Source organism: Etheostoma cragini, chromosome 17 (assembly GCF_013103735.1).
Source record: "Etheostoma cragini isolate CJK2018 chromosome 17, CSU_Ecrag_1.0, whole genome shotgun sequence".
NCBI classification, from domain to species: Eukaryota; Metazoa; Chordata; class Actinopteri; order Perciformes; family Percidae; genus Etheostoma; species Etheostoma cragini.
In genome coordinates, this window is record NC_048423.1 from 14,212,181 (window position 1) to 14,224,794 (window position 12,614).

Sequence of the window (12,614 nt, forward strand, 5' to 3'; positions counted from 1 at the left end):
CACAAAACCTGAATCTTTCATTCAAACTGAACAAGGCAAGATCTCACAGGTCTCTGTGTCCCACAAATTATTTCCCCCATCTCACTCTAGCCAAAACTAGCAAAGGAGCTCTACAAATAAAGACTGATATTGATGCGTAATGCTCTATGCCACGTAGGCTAATGTCTTGCAGCAGTCGTTTAGATGATATTGTAGCAATATCTAGTATTTTTACATTAATCTAAGCTCTCTCTCCTTTTGACATTTTAGACATTGGTGACATCTAAGCACAAATGAAGGCAACCTTTTTGTATAAAATGACATGCTCCCAACAAATGAAAACATTGAAATGCTAGTCAATTTCATACAGTATGTATGTTTAGGTTATTACGGATTTGATCACTTTCTATGGAAAACTAAGCCCATTGCTGCTTTAGTAGTCCCCTAATATTCTAAATGTAAAACAACTTCATCCAGGCAACAAGTCTTAGACAAGTGACATCATGCAAACATTGATGGTTGCTGATTATAATCATCTCAAAAAGCCATGAGGCCTGGTTCACTTCATGATTCCTGGTATGCTGTGACAACGAATATCTAATGTGCACTCACAGTTCTTTAAAAAAAAGCTGCGTCAGACTTGTGCCAGACTTTTAATGGAAGAACATTTTCCTTTCCAGGTATTGCAACGGTTTAAGGAGTAATTTGTATACATTTCTGCAAATATCCTTAAAAATAGAGAGATGCATGGGGGCAGCACGGTAGGTTGCACTAGTCAGTATGTGTTTGCGGTTTTTGGTCTGACACTGCAGTCACGCAGCACCTCTGGACTCCACTGAGAATCCCCTACATAGTCTGGCACTGGCAGCTCCCTTCACTCCAGCTGTGGTGGGCTTGGGTAATACTGGCTTACTCAGCAGTAACTCTCTGCAAGAGCAACATGTAAACCACAGTATACTGTACTGTATGTCTCCAGCAGAATAGTTCCAAGCTGCCAGATCCTAATAATTCACCAAAGAACCACCAAAAGGCTCACTTTACCTAGGAATTCCACTACCGCAAAAAGGCAACCGAACAACACTGAGCTAATTAATTAGAATGTATCAATCGAAATGTGTTGTACTCCCTACTCCTCCATAATTTGAAGTACCTACATATGTGGCAAATGAAAAGTTAAGGGGATTTAATTATTAAGTGCCCCATCAACACTCCCCACAATGCAAAGCATGGCATCTATTCCATCCTCTATATTTACAGATAATGAGGAGGTTCTCAGTAACTCCTGTGATAGTCAAACAGACTTTCTATAAACCTACAGTAAGTACAATTTAGTAAAATCGTTTGTGTCCAAGCAAAGCAGACAGCAAGCCAGACATGGAATGAACTATAAAATGGGTCATATTTTTAAAACCCAGAGTCATCAAACAGCAGTAGTTCCCTTTTTATTTTATGTGCATGCGCATTAGTGCGAGTAGATTGAGTCTTCAGATGCTGACCTTTCTTTTTAGGATGCTCGGGCTTCTTCTTCTTCTTTAGCTCGGCATTTAGAGGAGATTCAAGCAGTAGAGGAGAACTGATAACAAGGGAGGGGTGAAAGGGGGGGAAAAAGTTACTGGAAAAGAAGGAGCAAAGCATTTTCCAGTGTTGTGGATAATTCTTACTTCTAATTGTCAGTACCATGATATTGCTGACTCATGACAGATGGCAAGAATGGTTGTAATATATGTTAATATGGAAATGTCAGAGTCAGAAGGAGTTCCAGGCAGGAGGCTAACTAAAAAACAGACCACACTTAATTGTCCTATTTCTGGTGAGATCAGGTGACTAGTGGCTTAGGGAAAGAAACAAAACACAACTGCACTGTTTTTGCAAGTTTTAACAAGCCATGATTGTGCTTCAGCTCATAAATGTCAAATTTCTTAGAGCAGAAAAAGACATAACGTTGATGAAATTTTCAGCATTTATTGGTGCTGCTGGATTCTGATTAATTATCATTTATGGAGGTACAGGTAATACCTGAATGAAATGAATTCCTTCCCTGGAGGACCATTATGAATTGTTGGCATTCATAAAGCGTTATTGTGAGAGTAATAAGTATGATTTTCTGAATTAAGAAGTACATCCAGTAGGGAGCGCTTGATTAAAACTTAAGCAGATTTAAAAGCTTACACATATAAAACATGTTTAAGGAGGTTAGTCATTCACTGAGCAGAGCAGTTCCAGGCTGGAACCAAATGATAATGTGAGCTACAGAAAAGCCGTTGTTTTCTGTCTTTTGTAGACTGATTCATTAAATGTACTAATACCACTGAATAAACAAATGACAGAATGACGGAATAGTATTTAAAATACAAGCAGCTGAGATACATTCTACGGTATTCACAGTAGCAAGTACTGAATTAAAACTTGGGTTCTAGCCTCTGCGTATACAAAACTGTGCCAGGTTTCCCCGAGCAAGATACAGACTTTTTACTAACAGAACAGATTTTTTACTTTGATCTCTATATTGAAGGGAGGAAGCAAACAAACAATTGGTCCCCAAGGCAGGTAATAAACCAATATATACCAATGTAGCGTCACCAAATGTTTGCCTTTAACTCCAGGTTTACCTCGGGAACACCGAAAAGCCTTCACCACAAGCCCAGGTCCTCTCTAGGTCACACAGACGTAAGTCCAACAGGACCACACATGGAGTGAACAAAGAGCTCACTAAAAACACCATCTGTGTGACAAGGAATTTGAGAAACAACGCATATTAAAACAAATGTATCACTCCAGAATTTTTTCAAAAAGAGAAATTAAAAATATACCTTTATAGACAATGTTGACAAATAAATAGAGACAATGGTAAGTCTGGGTGTTTTACCCTGCACTGTGACATCCAGTATAATTGCTATCATAAATTCCAAATAGATCCTAATCAAATCAAATCAAAAAACTTTATTTTTCCTGTGAGGGAACTTCATTTGTGGTAATATCAGACACAACACAACAATACATAGTCAACAATTTTAACCCGTGAATAAATATACTTCAAAATACCACAACTCGGAGCAGCAGAGGAGTAGAAGTGTGGGTAGGGTTGAAACCACTTTGTTAACTTTGTAAATAACTTTGTAACCAACTCACAACATTTAGCGGCTACTTTAAACATACATGGATTTCAGTGGTTCATATTATAGTGTACTTTTTATTATGAATTTGTCATTTTTATGTGACTTTTATCATCATACAAGCATCCTTTAGTCCATACTATATCATGGGCCAAGCAAATGATAAAGGTCCAGTTTAAATGATGATTCAGTGCAACTACTTAATGTGGTTCATCAAGATATCATTGGAATTACTCACAGAGTTATCCCACCCTGGAGCGATTGACCACGACCCAGCCATTGTGACGCTCAAGTTGGGGTAATCTAGAAGAAAGGACATCTGTCATGAGTTTGGTGTCAGTAAACTCCTTTTAGAGTTTGAAATCAATCAGTGTTTCTTGAAACGAAAGATAATCTTACAGAATGTCTGCTAAAGTAGAGTTATGGTGCTCTAGTTGTGCATACAATCTTAAACATATTACAGCAGTACAGTAGCAATCGGAGAAGTCACACCACCACCACCAGCCTACCCTTGAAGTATAGTGCTTTTAGGAGTTCCGAGGTAGCCAGATCCACCACGTACAGGCAATCAGAGCTTCCAATAAATAACCAGCTGTGGTCCCTGCAGGGGCCCACACGGAAAAGTATGGAAAAACAGTGTTACAGGAGTTCTCTTTTTTCAGATCATTTGGGGAAAGACAAAGTAACCACATACTAAAGAAAAACATACTGATGTGATGGCTTGGCAAGGCATGCACACCATATTCAAGTTTCCTTTGACTTCATGTAGTCTAAACTATTCACACCCAGCAAGATGGAAACTACTACCACACAGTGTAGAAGAGGAGGAAGCTGAGTCTAAAGGATCTTTTTTATCCACTTCCTGCGATGAGCTCCATGCTGAGGCTATAATAGTGTTAGACAGATTTTACATTTTAGTGCATCATTATTTTCATGCTGAGCATGTGCTTACTGAGGATGGAGACAATTAAAGCCTTTGTATGTGAGGTTTATGTGATTATTGCACAGTAAATTGTTGTTTGTAGAGTAGCGTTTTCTGCTGTAAGCCACAATGTTTTTGTTTTTTTGTTCGACCACTGGGGCGCCAAAGTCTGAATTTTTAATTCTACCCATAGTGGCTTTGACGTACTAATATTAGCAATGGACCCGATGACTATTTTGACACATGAGAACTTAAAGCCTGCCGGAAGCCAGTACCCTTCCAGCTGCATATTTATCTCAAAAACATTTTTTATTTATTAAAGCCCATCAAATGAAGACTAGCAAAAAAGTGGTAGAGTAGACAGACATCATGCAGTTAATTAATAACACTATACGCTCAAAAGACTGTCAAAAGTAAAGATGATGTACTGCAATACTGCTCTACGATCGTGTGCTTTGCTTCAAGCAATAAGGATTTAACGTTCATTTCATTCCAGTGGTCCAGAAAATACACAGAGAGTCATGTCTGTGCTTTTTAAGTGCTTGCTTCCTACCATAACATCAAATGTTTTAACAGGCTGAAGCAGTTTATGCTATGAGCCTGCAAAGTTTCCTGTGATGTGTGAAGTTTCCTGTGACGTTTGCCTGAGACTGCATGGACACGTGCAGATGTGGCCTTTACTCCAGGATTTTATTTCCAGGCGTTTGTGACAGTATGACATCTATATGCTAGTGTTACTGGCAGAAATGTGCAACTGTATACAACTATGCAACTTTGTTTGAATTGCTTGTGTAGTACTTTCCTGGATCATGTCCAATTTCTACCTTGTGGAAATAAGCTCTTGAGACCACAAACTGACAGTATCATGTCTTACTTCAACATTAATATTCCTTGTCACAAATGAGGTAAAACGGTTCTTCTTCCTGGTCAAGTCCCATTTAAAGGTCCATTAATCATTTTTGAGCACTTGAGAGTGGACTGGTCTCTACGTTGTCTCTATGGACAATTTGATTTCTCCCTGGCTTTCTCTATAAATACACCCATCGTGTAAATGCTTATCGAGTTCTGCTAAGTCAAAGAAAATGCTCCTGAAAGTAAAAAATCTAAAAGTAAAAGCCTTCAGCATCAGGTTATCATTTCTGCAATACCCCAGTAAAGATGGACAATCTGGTTTGCCATTAGCCGACCGCTATGTCAGCAGTCTTCTGTGGTCAACAGACCCAGAAATCAAATAAACATTTCACATTGTTTATGAAGGATGTTAAGATGAAGAGGATACTCACTTACTTTTTATGCTCAATACCGGTGTCAACGAATGAGCTACATACACCCAGGACAGGTTTGGAAATCTCCACTTCATCTACAGCTGATTTTTCTGTGAGCCATGGAAAGAAAATATTGATGTAGTTGTGTCAGGGTAATTCATTCTAACAGATTTTCTCTTTTGGTCATTTATCTGACAAGAGGTATAGGATTTATGAAAAGGCATCTGATCAAAAGCATCCACAAAGCCAGTACTAGTTATTGTCTATCATTATTTAGTTTGATAGATCAGAAACAACACCTGCTTGATCGCTCACAGTCCCTCGGCGCATTTGATGTCTTTTTTCCATCTTCTGAAGGTCCATTTTGGTAACAAGGTGACACTTGTGGTCATCAGTGAGAGAAAAGCACCACAGCTAAAACAAGTACAGGGTTACACAGCTTGTGGAATTCCATCATCGGAAAGTGATTATGAGGATATGAGGGTTAGGCTGTGTGCCTCAGGCACTAACCTGTCCATCGGTTGAGCCAGTGATAAGGTGCCTGTTCTCCTCCAAGAAGAACACACTAAGCAGTGGAGAGGCTAAAGAATTGAGGAATTTGCTTCAGGTACGTTTGCAGAGAATATGATAATTTTTATAATTTTGCAAGGCCCTGACTCCTCTACAGCTGCCACTATAAATCTACTATTGTTCATTTTTACTCACACAGTTTAAAGTGCTTGTATTTAAACAATTTGGATACTTGTTTCTAATTTAGATAGATCCTGATTTTAAACAGATCCCACTAATACATGTGATACTACCATCTCTACTGCAATAAGTTAAGAACTCAGGCCTCTCTCTGCCTCAATGAAAGACTGATGTTGTGGACAGGGAAATTAATTTGTTCCAACCAGATTTTAATAGTAATATCATACCTGAAAGCACAAAAGACTGGTAGCAAACAGCTTCCGTTTTCAAATCCCACACCTGAACAGAGACATGGTAAAGTACTTTGTAGTTATTTAAACTCAGTTACTGTGTGTTTAATTTCTGGTATTTGGTATAAGTCAAAAATTTGATCATTTTTGACTGATCATTTGTGTATCCTAATTCAGTACCTTAAAAGTGCGGTCCTCTGATGTGGTGACAAGAATGTCTTTATCCCAAGGGCAGAACTCCGCTGATGTTAAAGGTCTGAGGTGGCTGGTCAAGGTAGAGATCACTTCATGTCTCTGATGTGCAAAGCAACAATAAAACTAGATGATCTGTGATGGCTACTAAACCACCACAAATACACGCTATTACACATCTTTTATTAGAGATGTGTGTGGGGATGTACATACAATAAATCACAGCAGAGTAATACAAAGTACAGTACTTATGTATAGCATTTGTAAGCCACGTAAGAATTCGAAGGTAACACATTTAGCCAACCTATGAACCCAAATGTATTCAGCGAGTGTTTGTGTGCACCAAGGGAAACTGTGAAAATGTGCATCATCTTGTACCTTTGAGCTGAGAATATACACAGTTGCTCCCGAGCATGCAGCCACTCGTTCGTCAGAGAAACAGAAAGAAAGATAGACGACTTCCCCCAGTAAAGACCCGATAACGGTTCCAGCTGCTACTTTACCTGCAAACAAATCAGTTAGTTAGTTAGTCTGTTTACATTCAGAGCAAATTATGTTCAGGTAATAGTAGACACGAGTGACCTGTCTAGTATGATTTCACTAGATGAAAGACTTGTTAAGATTTTCACTCAGGATAATGATGCTACTCACGGTACGGCATATGATATGATATGTGCCACAAGGTTATACACCACAACTAAGTAGGGGATGAAACTGGTAGGACGCTATAATGAGGGTTATGATGAAAATATGTAGTTCAGAATAAACAACACTGAACATTAAAGACAACGGACCAAACTCAGACCAGGGGAGCAAGTCTTTATAGCAATACATTGCCAACAGAACTATTTCCTTACCCTCCTTTGTTCTCTTCTGACAGAGTTCAATATCCCAGACAATGATGTAGTCGGCAGAGGCAGAGCAGAGGAGAACAGGTCTGCTTCCTTTTCCAAAGGTCATCGCACTGATCTCACCGTGGTGGCCAGTTAACAACAGTGGCTGTGGACAAACATTTCTAATTGATAGATCAATATTTACTTTCTCCATCATAAAAAAATCAATATAAATCCCATTACTTCATTGTAAGAATAATTTCATTTGACTAGATTGTGGCCAATTTGTGCTACTATAAAGTAGCTACTTTTTTTAATTACTTTTATTTAGTATTTTTAAAATAAAATGTTTTGTAACATACAGGGTTTTGAGCCTCTCGTTATACAAAACCAGTAGGCAATAGCTTGATAAAAATAAAAAAGGAAAAAATGCATGTGCAGATTCAAAATACACGAGGACTAACTAATACATAGCCTAGCTAAATACAATAACACGTGAAAGTTGTTTTGTGCACACAGTAGCAAAACTTTGATGACAAACCTTATGCTCAATGTCCGTATTAGTGTAAATCTGCATTTTCGTGCCGGCCAGTGGTATACCACAAAACGATTGACAACATGCGAGCTGTCGGTGTGACAGAAGTCTATCACAAGTTAAACTGAGCTTTTCGATCACCATCTTTGGTTTGAGGAACGTTACCTTAACCGTTGTGTTGCCGCCAGCAAATATAACGCCTATTACTTCACCTTAAACGTGACCGATGAGTCATCTTTTACCACATGATGTAACGTAACTTCAGCTATATACTTTTTATAAACAGTTACATTGTAGGTGATTTAAGCTAACTTGAGTAGGAGAGGGAGTTTCTCAAGCGCAGAACTGACGGTTACAGGTAGACAAATGTTGCAGGTTGCTATGACACCGAGACTACATCCGTTACATAGACAGTTAACGAAATGGACCAAGCACTTTTCCAGTGATGGCTAAGCGTTACTGTGCATCCTCCAACTGAACTTGACGACGTAGCTAGATGTGACGTAGGCAACCTGTCTAAAAGTTGTAAGTCTTCTGGTAGCTGTGCCAAGAGACATTTCAACCATTCCGAATCTCGCAGAGACGGAGAGAGTAGGTATATGTAAGGAGATAACATAGGCACAGACTAATTATTGCTAACTTAAATGCTAGTTAACATTAAACAGCTAATGTAAGTCGAAACTTTCTGAGAGCTTCTCCTGACAACACGGTGATGTCTCGACTGTGCCACAGCAAGTCACTTGGTTATGACACAATCTTTAGCCTATTTTTACAAAAACGTCTGCTACGGAGCCATAACGTGAGATGCAAGGTACTGGAGCCTTTTATACATTGTCGTGTTTCTTTAGAAATAAACTATGGACAATAATAGTGTTTAAACGCTTCAGATTTAAAGTTATTCACTGTCAAATGGACTTCAAAATGAATGGCAGTCAATGGGATGCTAACGGAGGGTGATGGCTTCGTAGCATTAAAATGGCGCCGTAAGAGCTACGCTTAGAGAGGAGAAGCTTACCCATAGACATATAAAGATTTATAGACATCCGGCTTATCCCCTAGGGATCCATTACAACAGATTGTCTATGAGAAAAGGAACATCTCTCACAAGTAAACATCAAAACCCTTATCATTGGTAACATATGCACTGCATTTCAAATTGTTTATTTAATACGCTAGGCATCGTCACCCCTTCTGCTACTTATAAACCCCTTAACACTAAAACCAGGGTCCAAAATTAGCAACATCTACTAGCAAAATGCTGGTAATCTGTTGAGTTGCTGGTAAAATTTGAACATTCTAGCCATATCTAGCTGGTGAAAAAAAAAAAGGTCATTTTGGACCCTTAACAGTACACTTGTTTTGACCGTAAGCGGTACATTGATTTGTTTTTGAGTACCGGTACGATTTATTGGAACGCAATGGTACTTGGAAGTAGGGTCAGTGTGCGACTTCACTTCATTTTCATTCACACACATTTACAATCATGGGTTTTGTAACTCTGCGTTTAACCACAAGAGGGCGGTCACCCCTTACCTGTATCATGAACAATAAATCCTGCCTGTACTTGTTCTTTTTTTTTTTTCTTGTTTTCTACGTATCTGTTTGCACCTGAGAACAATAAAGACAGTAAAAAAGTAAGCCTAGTGTTATCCATTATTGCCAAATGACTAATGTACAGTAGTCTAAAATATATCTTGTAAAACACATCTCTCAGTTTTGTGAAGAAAAAAAAACTATGTTAAAATAATATTATGGGGTCAGACTCTATTAATAATATTATCATTATTTTTTTTATAAATAAGTTTGAACAATTATTTATATACAGTATATTTATATATTTATTTGCCTTTTTGATTAGCCTATGCAAGTGGGTTTTGAGATTAATTTGGCTTTAGCAGTCGTAGTAATACAGTCAGTCAAAATGAATAATTAATGGCCAGTCAAATATCTTTTCAAAATAATATTGCGTTCTAAAAGTAGAAAATACATCGTAGGACATTGATGTCTTAAGTGAATGTCATGCTATACTATTTTAATGGAGGATAAGTATAAGCTGTCATTGAAAGAATGAATGAAGAGGGGAATACCGGGAAATGTAGTTTTCGCAGTAGCTAGCGGAAATGACGAATGTGTTGTGTATCTCGTCTGCTTTACCGTAGTTGGATGAATCAGTCGACGTTGACAGTCCTTGGGATGTGACCATAGACTGTATACTATTAATTGACTGTGCTTTTGTAGTAGAGAGATTACTTTAGCTAGCTGGACCGTAAACTAGCTGGTTGTCAGGTTTTTGGATTACGTTAGCCGAACGAGAGGCATTCGAGTGCCAACGCGTTCTCAGGACAAACTCATGTTTTTTGTTAGCCTTAATATTTGTAAAGGATGACATTGTTCATCGACATTAATGTTTTCTGGTGAGGGAAGCTAACTTAACTTTAGCTAGATGGCTAACTACTAGCGTGTCCGAAACTTGTGAATCTCATTACTTGTCACTGTTTGGGCCATAACAACCTAAACGATTCACCAGAGTAGCTAGTTCGGTAACGTTAGTTAGATTAGCTAGCTATTAGCATAACAACGTGCACAGAGAACCAGAGCGAAGTATTATTTGCTAGCATATTGAAGCTAGCTAGATAAAATTGTAATATGAAAAAGGCGCAGTCTGACACATTGGGGTTTGTTCCTCAAAAAGACATCGTATACAACAAACTTCTGCCGTACGCGCACAGGCTAGATGATGAATCCAATGATATTTTGAGTAAAATAAAAGGAAACCTGTGCCGAGCTGTTCAGCTCAGAGAGATATGGCCCGGTGTGCTGTTTTGGACAAGGAAACTTTCCACGTAAGTATCAGTAAGGTTAGCCTATCTTTTGTATCCTTGCGTAATGTTAGTTGTTGCTCACGTCATAATGTTATCACAATCTCGAGCCTCTTGAAGTAAACAAACTTGCGTAACATAACTTGTTTTGCAACATTTCTATTTGTAACTACATAATGTATTTGGCTGTAGGGCAACTTTGCAGCTATTCTGTCTGCTAACGTTAGGCAGTTTGTTCTTATTGCAGCTGTAGCTACATAATGGTCAATAGTAGGTTCAGACACAGCCAATGGGGCTTTATGGCCTAGTATGTTGAGACGTTATAACACTAAACTACAAACTAGATTATCTAAATTACAAACTGCCCAGAACTGATCAGGGACGGACTGGGTTTCGCAATCGGTGGCATAAGTGTCAAATACGAGACCTTGACCCAGACAGTGCAGTCCAATAACATGCTCATGTTGTGTTGTTTAACATTTTCTTTTTGAATTAGTGAGTCAGGTGACAACTCACAAGATTTCTCAAAATACGAATACCACAATTTAGTTTTAGTTTTATTTATAGTTTTATTATTAGTTTCATTTCTTGTTTACACAGATCTTTTGAAATGCAGTGTAATGTTTGAAGAGATCATAATCAGTTATCTATTGAAAGTTTACTGCTATCAGACTGGCCAAGTCATACTTGTTCATTGTAACTTTACAAAATAAAATAAATCACAGTGATACACCTTACCCCTTTTGCATTTATCTTTTAGTTTTTTAGTAATGACACACAGCAATCATATTATCAATATAACAGTGAATTACTTGGAGTGCTGTTTAATTTGGTTGTACTTGGTCACTGGGCTGTCTTTAATCCTTTTCATTCACCATTGCTGGCACATTGCTCGGTCTAAGAGTGAGTCACTGCCGGCTTAGACAGATGAAAAGTTTACTGTAGGATTGACCCAGATTCTGTTCACTGGTATTTTGGCTTTTTGACAGTGATGCAAATATTTTTGATTAGTATTATAATCTTTGTTTTAATATAATTAACAGAGAACATAAGCACCATACATTTGTTTTGCTCATGCTGCTCAAGTGGCACTGCTCACTTATTATGTTTGTTAAAACTGGGGCAATTCTCCCTAAATCTGTACTTATTAAGGGTGGGAATCACCAGAAGCCACACGATACAATATCATCCCACTACTTATGTCACAATACAATATTATTATTATTTTAAACATATTGCAATATTCAGCAATTTATATTGCAATGTATTACCTTAATAATTTATTTGACCAATTTCAAATGATGTCCCCAAAGGGAAACTTTGTTAACATCGGTTCTATCTAAAATAGATTTCTCTGTTGTTTCATCTCACTTAAATGTTACCCCTGCATAGTGGGATTGTCAAGCAGACAAACTGACTACGATACTTGACGTCTGTGTATCGATACAGTATTGCCATGGAAAATATTGCAATACTATGCTGTATCAACTTTTTCCCCCTCCTCTACTTCTTATTTAGGTACATGAGACTGTATGGGCGGAAGTTCAGCAAAGAAGACCATGTGCTGTTCATCAAGTTGCTCTATGAGCTAGTGACTATCCCCAAACTGGAGATCAGCATGATGCAGGGCTTTGCACGGCTTCTTATCAACCTCCTCAAGTAAGAATTATTTTACATGTGTCAAACACACAATTATTCAACACTTCAAATTTCACAATATAAGACAATCTTGAGTTTTTTTTGTTGTCTCCAAGAGCTAAGTTAGATGCTAAAGCAATGCTGCAACCTCACCATTGATAATACATTTTAGGAACTTATGAATTTTTTTTCATAGGGTTGGCTGTATGATGAGCTAGGATCTGTGTGTTTATTCTCATCCATCTGCATGTCTGATTCATTTAACAGGAAAAAGGAACTACTGTCAAGGGAGGACCTCGAGTTGAGGTGGAGACCACTGTATGAGCTACATGACAGGATTCTTTTCTCCAAAACAGAGCATCTGGGCCTCAACTGGTTTCCCAAGTATGCCTCTGCTC

The 12,614-nt window shown here is 38.1% G+C and overlaps 2 protein-coding genes across 5 annotated transcripts in view; one reads left to right on the top strand and one right to left on the bottom strand.

Annotated features, from left to right (window-relative positions):
* wdr27 (WD repeat domain 27) overlaps positions 1–8,187 on the bottom strand; it is a 39,957-nt gene extending 31,770 nt beyond the window's left edge. Inside the window, exons 1-12 of one of the 3 annotated variants that reach the window (XM_034898841.1) lie at positions 7,766–8,187; positions 7,249–7,390; positions 6,770–6,894; positions 6,380–6,493; positions 6,197–6,248; positions 5,790–5,860; positions 5,579–5,660; positions 5,302–5,398; positions 3,602–3,693; positions 3,331–3,395; positions 2,589–2,701; positions 1,476–1,552 (exon numbers count right to left, since the gene is read on the bottom strand). In XM_034898841.1, the coding sequence (XP_034754732.1) occupies positions 1,476–1,552; positions 2,589–2,701; positions 3,331–3,395; positions 3,602–3,693; positions 5,302–5,398; positions 5,579–5,660; positions 5,790–5,860; positions 6,197–6,248; positions 6,380–6,493; positions 6,770–6,894; positions 7,249–7,390; positions 7,766–7,903 (1,168 nt within the window). In that variant the 5' untranslated portion in view covers positions 7,904–8,187. Of the gene's footprint in view, positions 1–1,475; positions 1,553–2,588; positions 2,702–3,330; positions 3,396–3,601; positions 3,694–5,301; positions 5,399–5,578; positions 5,694–5,789; positions 5,861–6,196; positions 6,249–6,379; positions 6,494–6,769; positions 6,895–7,248; positions 7,391–7,765 lie in introns of all 3 variants that reach the window. The other 2 variants (XM_034898840.1, XM_034898842.1) reach the window with 2 other exon arrangements.
* A 1,742-nt stretch (positions 8,188–9,929) lies between these two features.
* psme4a (proteasome activator subunit 4a) overlaps positions 9,930–12,614 on the top strand; it is a 29,183-nt gene continuing 26,498 nt past the window's right edge. Inside the window, exons 1-4 of one of the 2 annotated variants that reach the window (XM_034897381.1) lie at positions 9,930–10,220; positions 10,259–10,602; positions 12,097–12,237; positions 12,484–12,600. In XM_034897381.1, coding sequence (XP_034753272.1) covers positions 10,406–10,602; positions 12,097–12,237; positions 12,484–12,600 — 455 coding nt within the window. In that variant the 5' untranslated portion in view covers positions 9,930–10,220; positions 10,259–10,405. Of the gene's footprint in view, positions 10,603–12,096; positions 12,238–12,483; positions 12,601–12,614 lie in introns of both variants that reach the window. The other variant, XM_034897382.1, reaches the window with a different exon arrangement.